Source organism: Callorhinchus milii, unplaced genomic scaffold, assembly GCF_018977255.1.
Source record: "Callorhinchus milii isolate IMCB2004 unplaced genomic scaffold, IMCB_Cmil_1.0 Scaffold1, whole genome shotgun sequence".
Classification (NCBI taxonomy): Eukaryota; Metazoa; Chordata; class Chondrichthyes; order Chimaeriformes; family Callorhinchidae; genus Callorhinchus; species Callorhinchus milii.
In genome coordinates, this window is record NW_024704742.1 from 76,142,715 (window position 1) to 76,162,959 (window position 20,245).

Below are 20,245 nucleotides of genomic sequence, written 5' to 3' on the forward strand. Positions count from 1 at the left end.
AGGGGGCGCTGTGTGTGGCGTGTCTGTAGGGGGCGCTGTGTGTGGCGTGTCTGTAGGGGGCGCTGTGTGTGGCGTGTCTGTAGGGGGCGCTGTGTGTGGCGTGTCTGTAGGGGGCGCTGTGTGTGGCGTGTCTGTAGGGGGCGCTGTGTGTGGCGTGTCTGTAGGGGGCGCTGTGTGTGGCGTGTCTGTAGGGGGCGCTGTGTGTGGAGTGTCTGTAGGGGGCCCTGTGTGTGGAGTGTCTGTAGGGGGCGCTGTGTGTGGAGTGTCTGTAGGGGGCGCTGTGTGTGGAGTGTCTGTAGGGGGCGCTGTGTGTGGAGTGTCTGTAGGGGGCGCTGTGTGTGGAGGGAGCCTCTCTGTCGGGTGCCCGCTGTGTGCTGGGCTGTGTTAAGCTGCCGGTCGGCGCGGCCCTGCTGTGGCCTGTCAGCCCGCGGGGTCTCCATGGCCGTGAGCGGTTGCCGGGCCCGCGTGCTGAGCCTGCGCCTGCTGACCCGCGCCTTCACACACACGCCCCGCGCCGCCGCCCCGCGCCCCGCCAGCCAGAGGCGGGCCCTGGGCCTGTGCTGGAGCCACAGCCAGAGCCACAGCCAGAGCCGGGGCCCCGCCAGCGGCCAACAGCAGGTCAGAGCAGCGGGGAGACACCCGGGCCCCAGGCCGGGAGGGTGGGGAGGGGGAGGGGGTGGGAGGGGGTGAGGGTGGGAGGGGGTGAAGGTGGGAGGGGGTGAATGGGGTGAAGGTGGGAGGGGGTGAAGGTGGGAGGGGATGAGGGTGGGAGGGGGGTGAATGGGGTGAAGGTGTGGGGGTGAAGGTGGGAGGGGGTGAATGGGGTGAAGGTGGGAGGGGATGAGGGTGGGAGGGGGTGAATGGGGTGAAGGTGTGGGGGTGAAGGTGGGAGGGAGTGAATGGGGTGAAGGTGGGAGGGGATGAGGGTGGGAGGGGATGAAGGTGGGGGGGTGAAGGTGTGGGGGTGAAGGTGAATGGGGTGAAGGTGAAGGTGGGAGGGGTGAAGGTGAATGGGGTGAAGGTGAAGGTGGGAGTGGTGAAGGTGGGAGGGGGTGAATGGGGTGAAGGTGGGAGGGGGTGAATGGGGTGAAGGTGGGAGGGGGTGAATGGGGTGAAGGTGGGAGGGGGTGAAGGTGGGAGGGGGTGAAGGTGTGGGGGTGAAGGTGTGGAGGTGAAGGTGTGGGGGTGAAGGTGTGGGGGTGAAGGTGGGAGGGGGTGAAGGTGAATGGGGTGAAGGTGGGAGGGGGTGAAGGTGGGAGGGGTGAATGGGGTGAAGGTGGGAGGGGGAGTGAAGATGTTGGGGTGTGTGCGGGTGAGTGGGTGGGAGGTGGTAATTAATGGGGTGACTGTGTTTCATAAGCCAAAATGGAGCAAAAAAAAGTTGTCAGAGAAAATATAAAGGGGATGTCCAGAGGGGAGAGGGTGTGGTGTGTGTGTGTGTGTGGAGGTGGGGGAAAAAAAGCAGGGGAGTGAGACACATTATTTTTAAAAAAAATGAACTCGCCACAATTCCTGATGCTGGCAATACTGGAGTAATTTATTGGATTAATGAGGATTAAGACCAGTCTTAAACAGGGTTGCCACAAATTGAAATGCATTTCTAGCCCCAAAGTCCACCAAATACTACCCCCCAAAAGTAGCCTGATGTTATATGTCACCTACAATGGGTAGGAGAGTGATCAATTTCGGTTCAGTGCTTTTTGAAACTAAGAGAAGGTCTTCAAAGGGGAAAACCAAACATGTTTTGCAGGTTTAAATGAACAATAAATTTTAAAAAATTAGGCACCCGCCCAAAGTTGTTTTTTCACACCTCGTGCGACAAAACCCCAGCTCAACTGGGTGTGAACTGGTCCAATTGGAGGAGTTGGGCAGAGACTCCGGGTTGGCGTTCCCAAGAAAGTGAGGTGCCATTCGTTTGTTAGGGTGGAAGAGTACGACTATAGCCATTGTTAACTCTGTCAGACAAAGCAAGAGGTCCGTCCGTCCAAGCGGCTCCCCACACGGACACAATGGGTTTATTGTTGGCTTCCTTCTATGCAAAAAGTATTTAGGTTTGTGTCATGCTTTCTTACACTTACTGCTGATGTGGAGGGTTACTGTTACAAGAACTTTGTTTTATACAGAGTTTTTCATCTGAAATAATATCTCGAAGAACGTTACCAACAAAGTGGCGAACACCAAGCCAGGAAATGAGCAGTTTAAAGGTGTTAATGAAAAACAGTTTAAAGAGGTGTTTTCAAGGAGGTTTTTGAAGACTTAGAGCGAAAGAGTAATATTGTAATCCTTTCATTTGACATTGCACCTTTCACGTCAGGAGGACGTCTCAAAGTGCTTCACAGGATATGCTACAAAGTGATTTGACTGCATTTTATGGGCAACCTCAGCCGCTAATTTGGCACAACATTATCTTACAAATATCGATGAAGTCAATTAAATTACGTAACATAGCAACATGCGATGGAAAGAGACTTCCAGAGGCAGAGGCATGGTTCAATGAAGGCAAGCAGGTAGTCATTTAGAAATATTCAGAAATCAAGGTTAGTGAAATACACATAGAGTTTAGTTCAGCATATATATGTAGCTCTGAACCCCACTCGTCTGCTTCTCCTCCACTCAGGTAATACAGGTCTGCTGTGCATCCTCCCCACGCCACTATCGGGAACTGAGCTGTCAGTCATTTGGCCCCTAACTTCTAGAACTCCCTGTTTATACCCCTCCATGTAGCCTCCCTGTATCTGTCTCCAGTCCCACCTTAAAACCTTCCTCTTCAACCGGGCCTGTGGCCATCTCTCCCTTCCAGCTCGGCGTCCAACCTTGCCACTGTGAAGTGCTCGGAGACATATACATGCAACAGGTATCTGTTTGCGTATAGAATAAGAAGCTATTGGAAGAGATGTAGTAAAGCATTTGGGATAGATAAAAATGGAACCATGCAAATATGGTGCCGTGAAGTGGAAGAAAGATAGTGAAATGATGGACAGTGTCAGTTGTCGCAGAGAAGTTGAGGAGGAGATAGAATGAGGCCTGGTCACATTCAGAAAAAATGACATAGCAAATTTGACTTGGATGTGTCAAATGCCTAACTTGAGGCTCTTAAACAGGTAATGATGATAGGAGTAAGTACAGAATCGGGTTGTAATGGCATGTTCCAGTTTATAAATACTCAGAAAATACAATATATAAATGCCATACAGGAGATTTGACCACAAGGATGGAAAGCACCAAATTGGGGAGGGAGAGGTTTCTGAAATGAATCAGAAATTGTCAGGATCATAGGAAACTACAGCTAAACCAGCATGGAAGGAAGGTACTAGGGATTTCTCAGGGATTTTGTGCTAGAGCCAGTGTTATTAAAACTATTGATGAATTATGTGGAAATGGGAGACAGACAGAATAAAAAAGAGACATTTTGAAAGATTAGGCTGTTGGATTGACAAGTGAGAAATGGTATTGAATGTAGATTTAAAGCAAGTGATTAGATTCAGGGAAGAATACAGTGGAAATATAAAGTAAATGGTATTAGTCTAAAGAACACGACACATGAAAATGTATGAGATCATTTGGGCCCCTTATTTACTTCAAATCCTTGATCAGAGTGAAGTAGATTTTAAAGCTCTACTGTATTCTAAGCCCTTCTGCCATGTAGCTTTGTCGTACCCATTGGATGAATGCTAACAATCTTTGGCTGCTTCCAGAAGACTAACTGGATCCAATGAGATGTAGTTCAGTAAAGGAGGTTATTGTGAGCCTTTCATACAACAGCACAGTGATGGGGATCCACCGTGTCTTCTTCCCAAACAAAGTCGAGTGATGCTGAGACGATGTATGTCGCAGCACTCACTAGAGTGGGGACCGCTATGCCTCCCAGGACAGTGAGACAATGAGCAGTCAGAAATATAAGTATTTAATAGCAGCTGATCTCCAGTGTGGTAGATGTGTAACTGGCTCACTGGTGCTCCACAATTCCTGTGGTATTTGAGGTTGGAGCTTATCTTGTGAACAACATTTGCTGTGGACTCTGGGACACAACATGCTGGAGCTGTCCTTGGTTTTCGTATGTGTAGAAAGATAATAATTTCTGCCCACAAAATAAAGAGAATTCACTTTGCAATATATTCTGTGAAGCGCTTTGAGACATCTTGAAGAAGTGATAAGGCGCCATATCAAATGCAAGGATTATTATATTATAATTTCTTTTTCAATTTTTTTATTTTAGTCAGGAATTACAAAGTTATGAAATTGGAAATCTTAACTGTTGGTTGGCCCTAAGAGAAGAACATGGAGTACAAATGGTTATTTGTAGACCTCAGTTACTTAAAAGTACAACATTGAATACACGGGGGTAACAGAGCAGGTATGGGACAGCTCACACTCTCTTTTCATCTGTTTATCATAGAAAACAGCCAGGCGTGCAGCAGCTGTCAGGGTTGCTCCAGAGAGCAGTGTTTGATGGGAAGATTGTGCCGAACCTGTTTGTATCACCTTTGTTTGTAATGTGTTACTTTATGTTCCTTATTATTTTGAATCTCGCACAGGACATATATCAGCCTTTCCAGGGGGAAGACTACCCTCCTCTTCCTGAATATGATGTGGGTGCATTAGAAATGGAACAAAATCGGATATTTGTGGTGCGTGCTAGGGGGCTTCCCTGGACCTGCTCAGTAGAAGATGTGCTGGACTTTTTCTCAGGTAAGATGTTTTTGAACACCCAAGTTAGTAGATTTGCATGAGAGAAGGGCAGAAAAGTTTGCTTTGTACTTAATTTAACTTGCTTTCCTTGAGGCTTCTTGCATTGTTCAAGTTGTATGCGAGGGAGTTTTATTTGTAAAGCAGTACTTTCAGTTTTGTGGTGAGGTGCTGTTTGTAAGAGTTATTTAAAACTTCCTTGAGTCTTATCAGCCCTTGTTTGTACCGAGCAACAGAGATGCACAGCAGGGGGAGTGACATTTCAGTCCTAAACAGTTATCTTTTCTTAAGAGAAATGATAACTGTTTTAAGTGCTGTCCTTGAAGCACGGCCCCGTTTTAGTTTATTTTAAAAAGGAACACAATTTGCGGGATCCTCTGTAAGTTCTTGTATCTAGCCATTTTCTATAATGCTGAGTGAAGCGCATGTGCTGGAGGTCAAAGGCAAACGCTCTATCATTCCCAGTGCCATTGAGCAGATGCCTTCCTTGCCTTTTCACTGGGACATTCAATCCCCAGCCCTACCACATCAACAAAAGCCAAACACTTTGCCGCAGTTGCTCTGTGGATAAGAACTTGCCAGTGATTGTGCTTCCTGTCAGAGCCCAATCACAGATTTGTTCTTTCTGCCACCCCCCTCCCTCTTCTCCCCACAGTCGAATCAACTCTCATTGTCAAAGCTCGCACATGAAAAATGACCCCTCTGATGAGGTACCAGAGGGCGATAGTGGGGCTGTATCCCAGCAGAAGGAAAATAAAGGAGAGGGCAAGGGAAAAATTTGACAAGAAAAAAATCATTTCACAAAGATTTCAAAATCCTGAGAATTGTAAGAGGCACTTACAATGTAAGATGTAACAGAGAGTAAGTAAGACGCAGAACTTTAATCTGCTGGAATATAAAAGATTGCATTTATAATAGTGTCTGGAACTGAAATGAATTTAGTCTTATTGTTCCTAATTGCACGTTACAATAAAAAGGTGAAAAAATTGAATGTATTGAATATGAAGAAAACCGTTCGTTGAATGAGGATCTGTTGCTCGATCTCAGGTGAGTGTTGTCTGATGTCGCTTGGCATGTGTTCGCATTACTTATACTTACAGCACTGCTTGTTCTCTTAGATTGTAGAGTTATGAACGGTGTTAAAGGTGTGCACTTCCTGCGCACAAAAGCTGGGAAGCCGAGTGGAGAGGCAATTGTCGAAATGGAATCTGAAGAAGATATTAACAAGGCACTGGAGAAAGACAGAAAGTACCTGGGTTCACGTTATATAGAAGGTACATTAACAGCAAGTCACAGAATACCTTATCCACCATCAGGGGCTGGATGTTTCTGAAGCATTTCTTGTAAAACCTGAGTAACTGACTGTCCAAATATCACCATTCTTATTTGTTGTTGCAGCATTTTAAATCGACAGTCCGGCAGCAAGCTTAAGATTTTCAGTTATTTTCACATCCTCGTTCCACTTGTAGTAGAAGAGCTTCCTTATGCGGCATGACGGCGTGCAACAGATTTTATTTTGAAATAGCAGGGAACCTGCCACCTGACTATAATGTGACAATCAGCAGAATGTAATGTGAAGCTGCTGGTGAATCTCTTGATATCACAAAGGTGAACTGTTAATTCCAAAGGTGCATTAACCTCAGTGTCTGAAGTACCTTGGACAGAAAACAATCCCTCCTTAAACAATCGATTAGCGCCCTTGACATTAAATCCTCCCTTGACCCCCACCCTGGTGTTCTGGCTTAAAATCCCTCCACATTAAAATAATTGGTCATTCGTTTTATGGCTGCTTGTGGGACATTGCTGTATGCAATTTGGCTGTTGCATTTGCCGACAAAGTATATCCTGTGAAAGGTTTTGAGGCGTCCTTTTGACATAAGGTGCTATACCAAATTCAAGGATTATTGATCTGTGTTGCCCAGATTTACAAAGACTGTACAGCAAGAAACAGGCCCAGGCAATCCGTGAGGTGCTTCTTTAGAGATCCCGGGATCCGAAACTGTAAAGCGCTCTGATACGCCGTCCGGCGCGGAGGGTGCTACATAAACCCAAGTTGTTGTTGTTGTAATAATAATAATAATCCGAGTGAGACTCGTCACTGCAATCCTCCTCCTTCTGTAATCAGTGATATGAGCGAGATTGGCAGAGTCCCTAATGTGTCCCATCCCAAAACCCACCTCTCTTTCCAGATCTTTTGTCTTCGACGTTGTGGGGAGAAAAATGCTCAACACCAATTTTATCGATGATTGCTACTTGAAAAATGTAATGAGTGAATCTTTTCTCTTCATTGCTTTAGTTTTCCAAATGAGCAACAGTGACGTAGAGGCCATGCTAAAACGCCTACATTGTAATGAGAAAGAAATGACTGAAGATGGTGTTGTGCGTCTCAGGGGGCTTCCCTTCAGTTGCACCAAGGATGATATTAGTCGGTTCTTTTCAGGTTTGTGGAAGGATTTATCACTGTCTTTTGTTGGTCTATTCACTCTCCAGAATTTGGATGAAAAATCCATTATTAACACCCCGTGCCGCACCCTACACAGACACACACAGAGTTCTGTCCGTATAATAATATAATCTTTACATTTTAGTATAGGTTTTCACATTAGGAAGATGTCCCAAATCACTTCAGGATTTACTATGAAGTGTGAATATGTATTTGTGGGCAAACTCGGACTCCAATTTGTGCACAGCAATGTCCTAGAAACAGTCGTGAAGTGAATGACGCAAATTTTATTTGGGGGTTTGTTAGCCATGACACCAGGAGAATGTCCCTTTTTTACTGAGTAGTACCATGGGAACTTAACGTCCACCTGAACAGGCAGATGGGACCTTGGTTTAACATCTCATTCGAAAGTCGGCACATCCAACAATGCAGCACACCCCCAGCACTGTGTTGGAGTGTCAGCTTAGACAATGCGAGTTCCAAGTCCCAACGTGGAGCTTGAACCCTCAACTTTTTGACTCAGAAGTGAGAGTGCTGCCACTGAGCCAAGCTTATGGGAACATATGGCTCACGGACTTTGACCAAATGGTCATTCTTCATCCGTGGGCCTGAACGGTCGATTCATTGATTAAGGATGTGGTAGTGCGGTATTTAGGGGAGCACAATATAATTAGGCCAAGTCAACGTGGCTTTACAAAAGGGAAGTCGTGTTTGACAAATCTCATAGAGTTTTTTGAGGATATTTCCAGTAAACTAGTTAAGGGTGAATCAGTGGATGTGGTCTATTTGGACTTCCAGAAGGCACTTGATAAGGTGCCGCATAAAAGGTTAGTCCAAAAGTTAAGGGCCCATGGAATTGGGGGGAGCATATTAACGTGGATTGGGGAATGGTTAACGGGTAGGAAATGAAAGAGTAGGGATAAACGGGTCCTTTTCAGATTGGTGGGATGTGACTAGTGGAGTGCCACAAGGATCAGTCCTTGGGCCTCAGCTATTTACCATCTACATCAACGATCTTGATGAGGACATCGAAGTTAATATATCTAAATTCGCGGATGACACAAAACTAGGAGGAAGTGTCAACACAGAGGGCGACATTAAAAAAAATGCAGCGAGACATAGATAGGTTAGGTGATTGGGCAGGTAGGTGGCAGATGAAGTATAATGTAGGGAAGTGCAAAGTCATCCACCTAGGTAGCAAAAACAGTAGAGCGGGTTATTTTTTAGAAGGGGAGAGATTGGAATGTGTTAGCGTCCAGAGGGACTTGGGTGTCCTTGTACACCAATCACAGAAAGTTAGTCTGCAGGTGCAGCAGCAATTAGGAAGGCGAACGGTATGTTAGCATTCATTATGAAAGGATTAGAGTATAAGAGTAGGGAAGTCTTGCTGCAACTGTATAGGGCCCTGGTGAGACCACACCTGGAATACTGTGTGCAGTTTTGGTCTCCTCATTTAAGGAAGGATGTACTTGCCTTGGAGGGGGTGCAGCGTAGATTTACTAGGTTAGTACCAGGGATGAAGGGGATGAGTTACGAGGATAGGCTGACCAATTTGTGCCTATATTCTCTAGAATATAGAAGAATTAGAGGGGATCTTATAGAAACCTATAAGATCATCAAAGGGCATGATAGAGTAGAGAGTGGGAGATTGTTTCCCCTGGTTGGAGAAACTAAAACCAGGGGTCACAACCTTGAAATCAGAGGCCAGCCCTTTCGCACTGAGTTGAAGAAGAACTTCTTCACTCAAAGGGTGGTGAATGTATGGAACTCACTATCCCAAAGGGCTGTTGACGCTCAGTCCTTGAACATATTCAAGACTGAGATAGATATATTTCTTATTGCAAAAGGGATTAAGGGATATGGGGATAAGGCAGGGTTAGGTTATTAGCTGGAGTTAGATTAGAAGATCAGCCATGATTGAATGGCGGGGCAGGATCGAAGGGCCGAATGGCCTTTTGCTCCTACATGTTATGTTATGGTGAGTCTCTGCAGTGGGCTGGACCATAGAACCCTGCTCCTGTCCTGCTGATGCCACTGGGTGGTGATAAATAGTGGAAACCCTGGTTGAATTCCCTTTTTCCTTCTCTCTCCCCCCCTTCTCTAGCACGAGTGTAGTGCTCCCATTGCCGTGCTGATTGAAATGGCTCAGTTTCACACTGATCAGTGACTTTACCTACTGAGCCACCGGGCACTATTGTGGAGTAGAATTAACGGCAGTGAATTCAAGGGATACAGTGAGTTATCCCACTATCCATTCATCTCTTCGGGTTGAAAGTCTCTCCAATTCTAAAGCTCCTGTGTGAGATAAAAGCCCCTGAGTATGAGCCCATCATTGTCTGTCAGTCCCTGATTTTGAGCCCTTCACTGTCAGTCAGCCCCTGAGTGTGAGCCCCTGCCCCTCCCCAAACGAGTGTGAGGCTGTCACAACCATCTCATAAATAGATGCTCTGTATCTAAAAATGTAGTGCTGATTTGAGGCAAATTGTCAGCAGTTTAGTTCTTTGGGCCTCTTTGACTGGTACCTAAGATTGAGGCTGCTCAAATTTACAACAACACGTTACACTAGTAGGCGCCCTTCGCATCGGAAAGATGTCCCAGAGCCCTGAAAAATTTATTTCACTTAATGTTCCTTGTCAAATAGAGGAGATATTTGCTCCACCTTGCTCTTCCACATCATTTGCCAATTTGGTTTATCACATTGGAGTGGGTTGGTGTGTTTCCTAATTCTCCCTGTTAATCATTGTTAACCACAGGTCTGGAAATTAAAGAAGGTGGAATAACAATGACTCAGGATCGTTGGGGTAGAAACACTGGCGACGCATTTGTGCAGTTTACATCTCAGGAGATTGCAGATCAAGCACTGACAAAGGACCGAGAGATGATAGGACCCAGGTGTGTATCATGCAGTGTTTATTTGTAGTTCGTGCACCAGAAGAAATAAAATCTGAAACAAGAACAGAAATCGCTGGGAACACTCAGCAGGTCAGGCAGCATCTATGGAGAAAGGAAAGTGAGGAAACGATTCCTCACTTTCCTTTCTCCATAGGTGCTGCCTGACCTCCTGAGTGTTTCCAGCGACTTCTGTTCTTGTTTCAGATTTCCAGCATCTGCAGTATTTTGCATCCCCAAATAAAACTTCATTTGGGTGAATTATAATACTGTAATAATCTGATCATTTTGTTTGATGCTTGAATTAATCTGTAATTATTTATCTATGTGCAGTGCTGACTGATGATATTCAGCCACACAAGTATTATTCCAACTAGGTCATGGTCTACAATCTTTCCTGCTTTTGCTCCTGATTCTTTACAGTTCATTTTTTATTTTCTCTTTCACACTTATTCCCCAGCTCAGAAGGGTGCCAGGCCACCTGTTTCTTCGTTCTCTCTAACTGGCTATCACCAGTTCCCTAGGAGGGATCTGGGTCAGGGGGATCCTGATCTCTAGCCATGTGTCAACACCTCTCCACTTCCTATTAATGAACAGATAAGAAAGTCAGTCATCAGCAGTGATAGGAAGTTCTGCCTGGTTTGGGTACTGAGTCATTAAATCCAGCACAGAACATTGACTCAGCCCAACTCTGTACCAACTAATAATCCCAATGTTGGAGCCAACCAACCCCAGGTAGATCCAGTTTATCTCTTTCCCCCACAAATGTGGAAAACAATTAAAAAGTAGAAATGCTGTTTGTCGGGGGGGGGGAAAGCTTACAAAAACATGGTAGTTTAGGATTTCGTACTACCTGACTCATACTCCTGTCTATTGTTTTATTTTTGGCTAGGTATGTTGAGATATTTCGGAGCAAAAGGAGTGAATTTCATTCTCAAAGAGGATCGTCAAAGAAACCACAGCAATGTCCAAGTGCACAGGACATTTTCGATGCCGAAAGCAATGCTGTGGCTATCAGTAAGAATGCCTATGAGCACATAGTGGAGGAAGAAGAAGTAAGAGGCCTGAATGGTAAGAAATCTTAGTAAGGAAACCCAAGATATTATACAAACAGAGTTACAGAAAACTGGGGTTCAGGAGGCATTGGCATCTAAAATGTGATATTCGTAAGGGAGGTTGCACCGACCTGACCGCTGGAAATCGGCTTAGGAAGTAAATTATGTTTGAGTAGCGTGTCCTGCATTTTCAGCATGACCCACATATGATTGCCAGTGTACATCTTAGACCAATTTTGCCTACAAAATATACAGTCAATTCACTTTACATTATATATGTGGAGTCCTGTAGCTCAGTGGTTAGAGCACTCACCTTGCAAGCAAGGTTCAATTCCAGGCAGGGCAAAACCTTGGGCAAGTTTTCTTACTCCACACGCCTAATAATAATCCCACCAAAAAACAAAACAATAATAAATAGGTCATTTTCAATCCACGACTGTTTGTGGGGCACTGCTGTGAGCAATTGGATGTCACGTTTTGCCCACAAATATAGTCAATTCACTTTACAACATATCCTGTGAAGCGCTTTGAGATGTCTGGAAGACGTGAAAAGCGCTATATTAAATGCAAGGATTATTATATTCTGTGAGTGCTCGAAGATGTGATAAAGTTCTATATCAAATGCAAATATTATATTATATCTTAGACCAATTATGAACTGCAAGAATAAATCTCAAATGGTGTTACTCCCTGGTGTCCATTAATTATACTGTTCTAAATTTTGAGCAGTTTTTCTGTTTGTTTGGCTGTGCAGCTGTCTGTATTGCTTCCTCAGCACTGAGCGATGTTAATTGCTGACTGCTTGTCGGCTGTGGTACCATCTGCACACAAGTGCAAGTGGCAAAAAGGTGGTGTTAGCCTATACCCTGCAGCTTTCTGCCATTGTTTCTCTCAATTCTGTGATGCTGGGTCACTGAGACTTTTTAGTTAAGCAAATTCTGTTTGTGAATCATTTTAATTTTTCACTATCTGCTGTAATGTGAATTGTCTGAGGTGCAGTTACAGTATTTGAACAATGGTTCAAAATCACTTCCAGCAGTAGAGCAACTGGGAATGGGAAACATGATTTTTATTTCCTGCTCCTGAATCACATTCACCAGAGCTCAGCTTGTATGTAACGACACACATTCATAAAGTTAGTACCACTAACTGGTGCTGATTGTTAGTTAGGTTCTTAATGCCAAGTATATCAGAACACTTCAATAATCAGTGTTCAAAATGCTTTTTTAAATGATTTTAAAGACTGTCGTAATGACAAAAATGACAGGCAAAAGTGATGGACTCCAATAACACTGTAATGTTTGATGATGAGGCTGAGGATCTTTTTTGGGATCATTTCTAACATGGAAACCAAATTCATTTATAGCATTTGCATTAGTAGTACAGTGGTGCACACAGTTTTGTTGGTGAATCACCTTCAGGGATGTTCTGAGGAAGCCTAATGTTTTAATTCTCGGATGCTGTATATTTCTAGCATTTTAGTCTTTACATCGAATTTCCAGCATTACTTTGTTTCAGAATATTTCTGTCCTGTCCGTCAGTCACAGCTTACTGAGATCAGAGGCAGCTGCGCAGGTTAAACATTGTAGCTTTATTCATGCTGACTGCAGCTGCTGTGAGATTTTATTCATAGAATTGATTGTGAAAATGTGTATTGGGATCTATTCTTAAACATGCCCTTTCAGTTTCCTCATCTAACTTGCATAGAATTACTTAGAATTTACAGCACTGAAACAGGTCATTAGGCCCAATTAGTCTGTGCTGGAGTTTATACTCCCCCCCCACTCCTCCCGTACCCCTCTATTCCCTTCTCCCTCATGTTCACAGCTTCCTTGAGTAAGAAACCAGGGTTAAATGCTGGAAGTGATAAAGTAGATATTGATAAATCTGGTGTGCATTCAATATGTTGTCTGTTCCTTTTGACTATCATTAGTTTGTAGGGTTCTAGAATATTAGACAAATGCATTTCAATTTCCAGTTAGTTTTGTTTTATAAAATAACTTAATCCTCTCACTGGTCTACAAATCCCTTCACGTCTTGGCACCTCCCTACCTTTCCAACCTGCTTTCTCCCCACTCTACTACCCGTGCTCTCCGCTCGGCTGGTTTTGGCCTCCTGCTTAGTCCTCGTATCCTCCACTCCACATTGGCGGCCGTGTTTTCAGTCACTGCGGCCTGAAACTCTGGAACTCTTCCTCAATCCATCCGACTTGCCCCGCTTCTCTTTTAGATCACAACTGAAGGCCTTCCTCTTTGACCATGCTTAAGGTCATCTCCCTCCCTCCGGCTTGGTATCAAGCTCGCCACTGTTAAGTGCTCAAGTGCGTGAAGGGTGCTACGTGTTGTTATTGTTGTTGTTCATACTTCAATTGAAGATCCAATTAGAATTAGTAGTCTCCGGAAGATGGTTCATATATTTGATCATTAAGCCAGTCTTTAAAATCAGCTTTGTTTTTAAATAAAAAGTCTTGAACACTGATTATTGAAGTGCTCTGATATACTTGGATTTATTTATAATGGAATTGTGCTTTTGTGTTTCTAGAGCAAACATCTAAAGTCTATTTGGAACCCAATCACTGTATCCAGAGATCTGATTTATACAATGTGCATATGAGAGGCCTCCCATTCAATGCCAACGGCCAGGACGTTGTGAAGGTAAGTCCTTGTATTTTTGTAATGTTCAGGGTATGTAGGAATATTTGTGGTGTGCAAACCACACCGGAATAGCTGCCACATCTGTGTGTAATACTGAGATTTTAGCATCAATAATAAGCCAGGTAGAAATAAATCTTTTTTTAAAAAATCATGAAATAGTTTTCATACGAGCAATACTTTGATTTGGGGCATCAATGTGTAGTAATATAGAATACAGATTTGGTCCTGCACTCTATTTAGTCCAAGTGTGAAGCATGCTGTGTTAGGCAGAGACTGTATGGCTTCCTACAGGAGGGAGGAGAAATCGAATGCGGTTTCTGCTAGCTGCTAAACTTTACCCAAATGTGTTTGCAAGACTGAAATGGATCAGTCCAGGATCTGTTAGAAAGTTGCATTGGTTCAATATTGATTTTAATTTGCAAAAGGGGTGGGAAATGCGAATGTGAGTTTTCTGAAATCCGTCAAATAAGGAAAAAAACAGGAGAGCAAATGCCATTTTTCCCATTGGTCACTCGTTTTGCTCTCTGACCTGTTTTCTTCTCTTTTGGCATCTTTTGTCAGTTACCAAATTCAGTCTAACTGAAGGTATATCCTTTTGAGAGTACAATATAGTAGTCCTTTAAGAAAATAATTGCTATATATTGTAGATAGGATAGAGAGCAAGTTCAGATGAGGAATTAACTTGTCTACTTTGTTGATTTTTTTCACTGAACGTTTGCTTGTTTATATTTACATGTTTATATAGCGCCTTTCACATCAGGAAGGAGTCACAAAGAGCTTTACAACAACAACAACAAGATTCCATTTATAGAGCGCCTTTCACGTCGGGAGGACGTCCCAAGGCACTGGACAGTTGGGTCAGGACCCGAGCAAGGGGAAATGGTCAGGGTGAGGGGAGGGAGGGAGCGAGGAGGGGGTAGAGAGTCGAGAGGGGAGCTGAAGGCACGGTCAAAGAGAAAGGTCTTGAGACCGGCCTTGAAGGAGGAAAGGGAGGAGGCGGCGAAGGCACTGGGGGATGGAGTTCCAGAGCCTCGGGGCTGAGAGGCTGAAGGCCCGGCCACCGATGGTAGGGCGGTTGGGGCGGGGGATGTGGAGCAGACCAGAGCCAGAGGAACGGAGGGTACGGGCAGGTAAGTAGGAGGATAGTAGGTCAGAGAGGTTGGAGGGAGCAAGGCCGTGAATGGCTTTGTAGGTGAGGACAGTGGCAGAGTCTGACACCGAGCCAGGGGAGAGGGAGGGGGAAGGTGACAGTAAGCACAATCAAAAAGGACAGTCTTTAGGCGGGATTTGAAAGTGTGGAGGGATTGAATGAGAGAGTTCTAGAGCTTCAGGACGTAGTAGCCGAATGCACGGCCACCGATGGTGGAGCAGAGGGGATTAACAGCACGGAAAGCAGATTAATCAATGATTGGGGTTGAGGACCATAGCCTGTGGGTCTGATGACTTAGAGGCCTTGGCAGAAGTGAACAACTGAAAGGGTGCTTTATTTATAATCTCATATTTTCTCTCATTTGTTAAAGGCATTTTGTGAATGTTCTGATTCAAATCTCAGGGAGGATCTGGGGTTATTACGTTAATGATAAGCATTGCTCTGCTTTTTCTCTAGTTTTTCTATCCACTGACACCACTGCGGATCATTATGGAGTACGGGCCTGATGGTAAAGCCACAGGAGAAGCGGACGTGCATTTTGCTAGCCATGAAGATGCTGTGATTGCCATGTCGAAGAACAAATCATGTATACGTAAGTGCACTGCTTAATGGCCAAACCGAAATTGCTGGGATTCCCAATAAACCATTAATTACTCAACTAAATGTTATTGGATATTGACACAAAAGCTCCCTTGTCAATGATTGAATTAAATCAACTCTGTTTTCTTACCTATCTGCTTTCCTCACTCAACCCCTCTGGATTCCCCACCCTTTCAAAACCCTCCATGGTCTTCTTCCACCCTAACTCTGTGACCTCCTCAAGCTCTGCAACCTCCTCAAACTCAACTAACCTGGCCATGCTCTCTGCTCAGGCTCTGCTTCATGCCCACCATTGCTGATTGGGCTTTCAGCTTATCTGCCCCCACTCTCCAGAACTCCATCCCAGAATCCCTTCAGCTCGTCCCCTTCAAGGTCTGCCTCAAGACCTTCGCATTTGAGCACCCCTTCAGTCATTTTACCCCCCACCCAGGCCTCAAATTCCTTACAGTCCTACAGAAATTGCTCATCTTCAAGCAGAACTCCTTCATCCAAGGATGATCGGGGCTGCAACATTTTTGGAGATGGAGTATGATTACAGTAGATGTTTATCTGCACTAATTGGCCCATTGCGGATAAGCAACCTGGGATAAATAAGATATTATTCCATCTGGATTTATACTGTCATACTACTCTCTCTACCCCTCTGTAATACATACATATATATATTATATATATTAGTATTATGTAATATATCAATATATATATACATGTATATAAGTTTAGCATTATATTGTATATATCAATATATGCTAAATTCTCTTGCTCTTTTTGTCACATGTACATGAGGTTCTTAGAAAGATCATGCAGCTAGGCAAAGTGACCAGCAACTTTATACTTGTACACAAGATTGTGTTTGTGCTGCTCTTGTAAGAGCAATCCTTTCAGTCTCATTTACCTGCCCGTTCCCCATACCCCTGTAATTTACTGTTTAGGTATTTTTAAACCCTAACAACCTACCCGCTCCCTCCATTTGGCAGGCACTGGCTTACTTCAAGTCCTCCGCCCTGTCCGCCCCACCATCGCGGTTGGACTTTCAGCCTGTTTGCCCCCACTCTACAACTCCATCCTGGAGTTTGCCCCTTCCCTTGCCTCCTTCAAGGTCCTTCTCAAGACCTTTCTATTTACCTTCCGATGACTCTTTGGTCATCTTCCCCACCCCTATTGCCCCCACCGCTCTGAATTCAACCACTAGATCGAGTGCAAACCCTTGACGTGTCCAGAGCTTTGGGATGTCTCCCGATGTGAAAGATGCTATATAGTGAAAGGAGTCCTGTAATAATTCCTTCAAAAGAAAAAAATCGGTCATTCAATCCACGACTGTTTGTAGGACACTGCTGTGCGCCATTGACTGCCGTGTTTTGCCCACAAAATATACAGTCAATTCACTTTACAGTATATTCGTGAAGCGCTTTGAGATGTCTCAAAAACATAAGGCGCTATAGCAAATGCAAGGATTATTATTAGTGTCCTGGCCAACAGACCCCGATATAAAACTGGTCAATCACTTTATAGCTGTTTGTGGGACATCGCAGTGGGTAAATTGGCTGCCATTGTGGACTACAAATTACAGGCATTTCACCTACAAAATATACAATCAATTTACTTTACAGTATATTCTGTGAAGTGCTTTGAGACATCTTGAAGACGTGATAAGACGCTATATCAAATGCAAGGACTATTACACATTACAATAAATCTTGTGAAGCACATTTGAGATGTCTCGATGATGTGATAAGGCGCTATATCAAATGCAAAGATCAGTATCATTATTATAACTTGGGAATAACAGATGTAAAGCCTTAATGTTTATAAAATATAATCTTGAATTACGTATTCCTTTTATAATGTTTTTAATAACTAGTTCAGAAATGCATAAGCAAAACTTGGTCCAGCTGCCCCCACCGAAATTCTGTTTAAAATCTTAGTTTTTACTTCTGATTTTCCTAAATGCAGAACATCGTTACATAGAACTTTTCCTGAATTCTTCATTCTCCGGAAGTAGTACTGGCAAATACAACCAGGGATTCCAACAAAGGGGTAAGGGCTCCAGTTCTCTCTCTATTTACACATCCATCAAACTGCTGGTAGAGAGATTGAGGTGAACAATTCTCTTATCTGAACTGGGGTTCAATTTAGATGAACTTGAAATAAATGCAAGAGAGATGAATGCTGTGATTTTTAATTTATTTGTTCCTCTGACTTCCTCCATACCACATTCCTCTGGCCAATATGTATTTGAACAAAGGTTCATTGGTGGGTATGTTATGGATGCAGTCACAATGTTGAAATACTGGAGGATGAGGCGTTGTGCAGTGTAGACAGTGCATATCTTAATATATAAATATATTATATAAAGATATATAAATATCTTCAGCTATTTTTCACATACATAAAATAATAACTTCCTATGCATGAGCAGAGAAACATCCCAGATAGTTGTGTGAATAGAATGTAAATAAGTAGTACTGTTGAATTTTGTGTAATGTGGTATTGTCCAGTGTGAATCTCTTCAAACCAATTACCACACCAATAATAATTCAGTTAATCATATACCACGTTTAATGTTTTGTTTTAGGTTCTGAAGAAGAAGGTTAAATGGCCTTGATTTCTGGAACATCGTTTGTCCTGGAAATGAACACTTCCGAATAAGCAAGTTATCTTGAAAGTATGAAAGCAGGAACTAGCACCAAAGCACACTTTGGATCAAAGCTCACCTTTTAGACAACGGACCTGATGGCAGATAGATATCCTGTGAGGTATCACAAATAATGAGGGGAAAATTGAGGCCATTTGTCTGCTTGTTATACATAACTGGATCCTATATCTTGTAACACGTTTTAATGTTACATCACGTGACTTCAATATAAAACAAGATACAATAAAAATATTTTAGCAAGTTTACATGCTTGCTGATTCTTGAACGCTTGTTTGTGTGTAGTGGGTTAATAGGAATGTTACGTAGGAATGTGCATGATTAGAAGACCGTTTAGTCCCAACAACTGGCCGATCCCAAAGTTTTTTTAAAAAAATGAAAATTGTAAATCCTGGACTCATGTCCCTCATTTGAAATCTTGGCTAATTAGCTAACTAATTGCTGTGTGAATTTGCTGGGCTGACGAACAAACCTCAAGAACATATTCGTCATTCACTTCATGGCTGTTTGTGGAACATTGCTGTATGCAGATTGGCTGCCACCTTCCCTGCAAAATATAATCACTACAGTTTACAGTAAATCCTGTGAAGCATTTGAATCATCATCCTGACATGTAAGGTGCAAGATCAAATGCAAGGATTTTTTAAAATTCTTGTCCATGTGTAGTTTGTTCCACATATTCACCACTAGTTAAATCCGAACTGTCTTTCACTTTCCCTCTCACACTTGTTTGTCTCTCCTTTTTCTAGGCTTTTTTTGACCATTAGAAATTTACATTTGATCATGTTTAAACATATTAGGGTTTAATTTATAATAATAATAATCCTTGCATTTGATATGGCGCTTTTCACGTCTTCTAGACGTCTCAAAGCGCTTCACAGAAAATGCTGTAAAGTGAATTGACTGTATATTTGTGGGCAAAACACGGCAGCCAGTTGCGCACAGCAGTGTCCCACAAACAGTTGTGGATTGAAAATTAGCAATTTTATTATTGTTTTTTGGAGGGATTATTATTAGGTGTGTGGATTCGGAAACTTGCCCAAAGTTTTGCCCTGCCTGGAATTGAATCCAGGTGTCTCGCTTGCAAGGCGAGTGCTCCAACCATTGAGCTACAGGACTCCACAATACCCTATAGGATCTTGAGTACTTCAAATAAGATTTCCCTGAGCTGCCTTTAGTGTGAAAGTTCCCAGCTTTCATACCCTCTCATTATAACCTGGGTGTCTAATTCCAGCTATCAATCTAGATCTAGGTGCCTTTTGTTGCACCCCTTTCAATTACTGTAACACGGTGACCAGAATTATACACAGTATTCCAGCTGAGGTCAGATTGGAATGTAACGTACAGGTAAACCACTATCTTACTGATCACAATATTGTAAAATACTGATTTTTTAATTATTAAAACATTACTTGTACAAATGTGGTAACACGGTTTTATTACAGCTTTAATTTTTTCTACATCACGTGTACAGGAGTAGTTGGGAATTGTATTTCAATGATGCAAGAAAGGCCTTAATTTATTCTTTCAAAGTCAACTGAGCAAATATCTTTAAAAATATCAGTTACATTTGCATTTTAAGTGATAAACTTAAGGAGGCCTTGTATATTTCAAATAATTCATTTTGGCTGCAACAGAAGAAAAATATTTACTTATAAAATCTTTTGCACCCCATCTGTAAACTTGGGAACAATCACCTTCCTTCTATGCATCTTATGCAGTAAATATTAGATTGGAGATATGCAGGAGTGACTATTTTCCTTACCTGCTGTGACTAGACCGATGTCCTTCCCATGAGGCATTAGATTGAGTGGGCTATGATCTGCCTGTTAACACTCTGCAGACCAGCAAGTTAATGCAACTAACTTGTTATGTTTGGTCTTTTGTCAGTGTTTGCAGATACTTGCTGAACATGAACTCCCAAGTATGAAGACTAAATAGTAGTGTGATTCCACATAAGAAGATTGTGCTTGTGTTCTATATCTGTATTGATTTTCAACCTGAATTAGATATAATTTATAAAATCTTCAAGTGGCAAACTTCCTCCTGCAAGAGACCCACATACTTTGTAAAAGGTAGGAAGAAGCTCTGAAAACTCCACAAAATTTGCCAATG

At 43.0% G+C, this 20,245-nt stretch overlaps 1 protein-coding gene across 1 annotated transcript; it reads left to right on the forward strand.

Annotated features, from left to right (window-relative positions):
* The first annotated feature begins 380 nt into the window (after positions 1-380).
* grsf1 (G-rich RNA sequence binding factor 1) lies at positions 381-18,398 on the forward strand. Its single transcript, XM_042332250.1, has 10 exons — positions 381-618; positions 4,536-4,689; positions 5,805-5,960; positions 6,983-7,126; positions 9,883-10,021; positions 10,911-11,089; positions 13,615-13,727; positions 15,334-15,469; positions 17,431-17,514; positions 18,053-18,398. Exons 1-10 carry the CDS (start codon positions 439-441, stop codon positions 18,070-18,072), a joined length of 1,305 nt encoding a protein of 434 aa, XP_042188184.1. The 5' UTR covers positions 381-438; the 3' UTR covers positions 18,073-18,398.
* Positions 18,399-20,245: the final 1,847 nt, after the last annotated feature.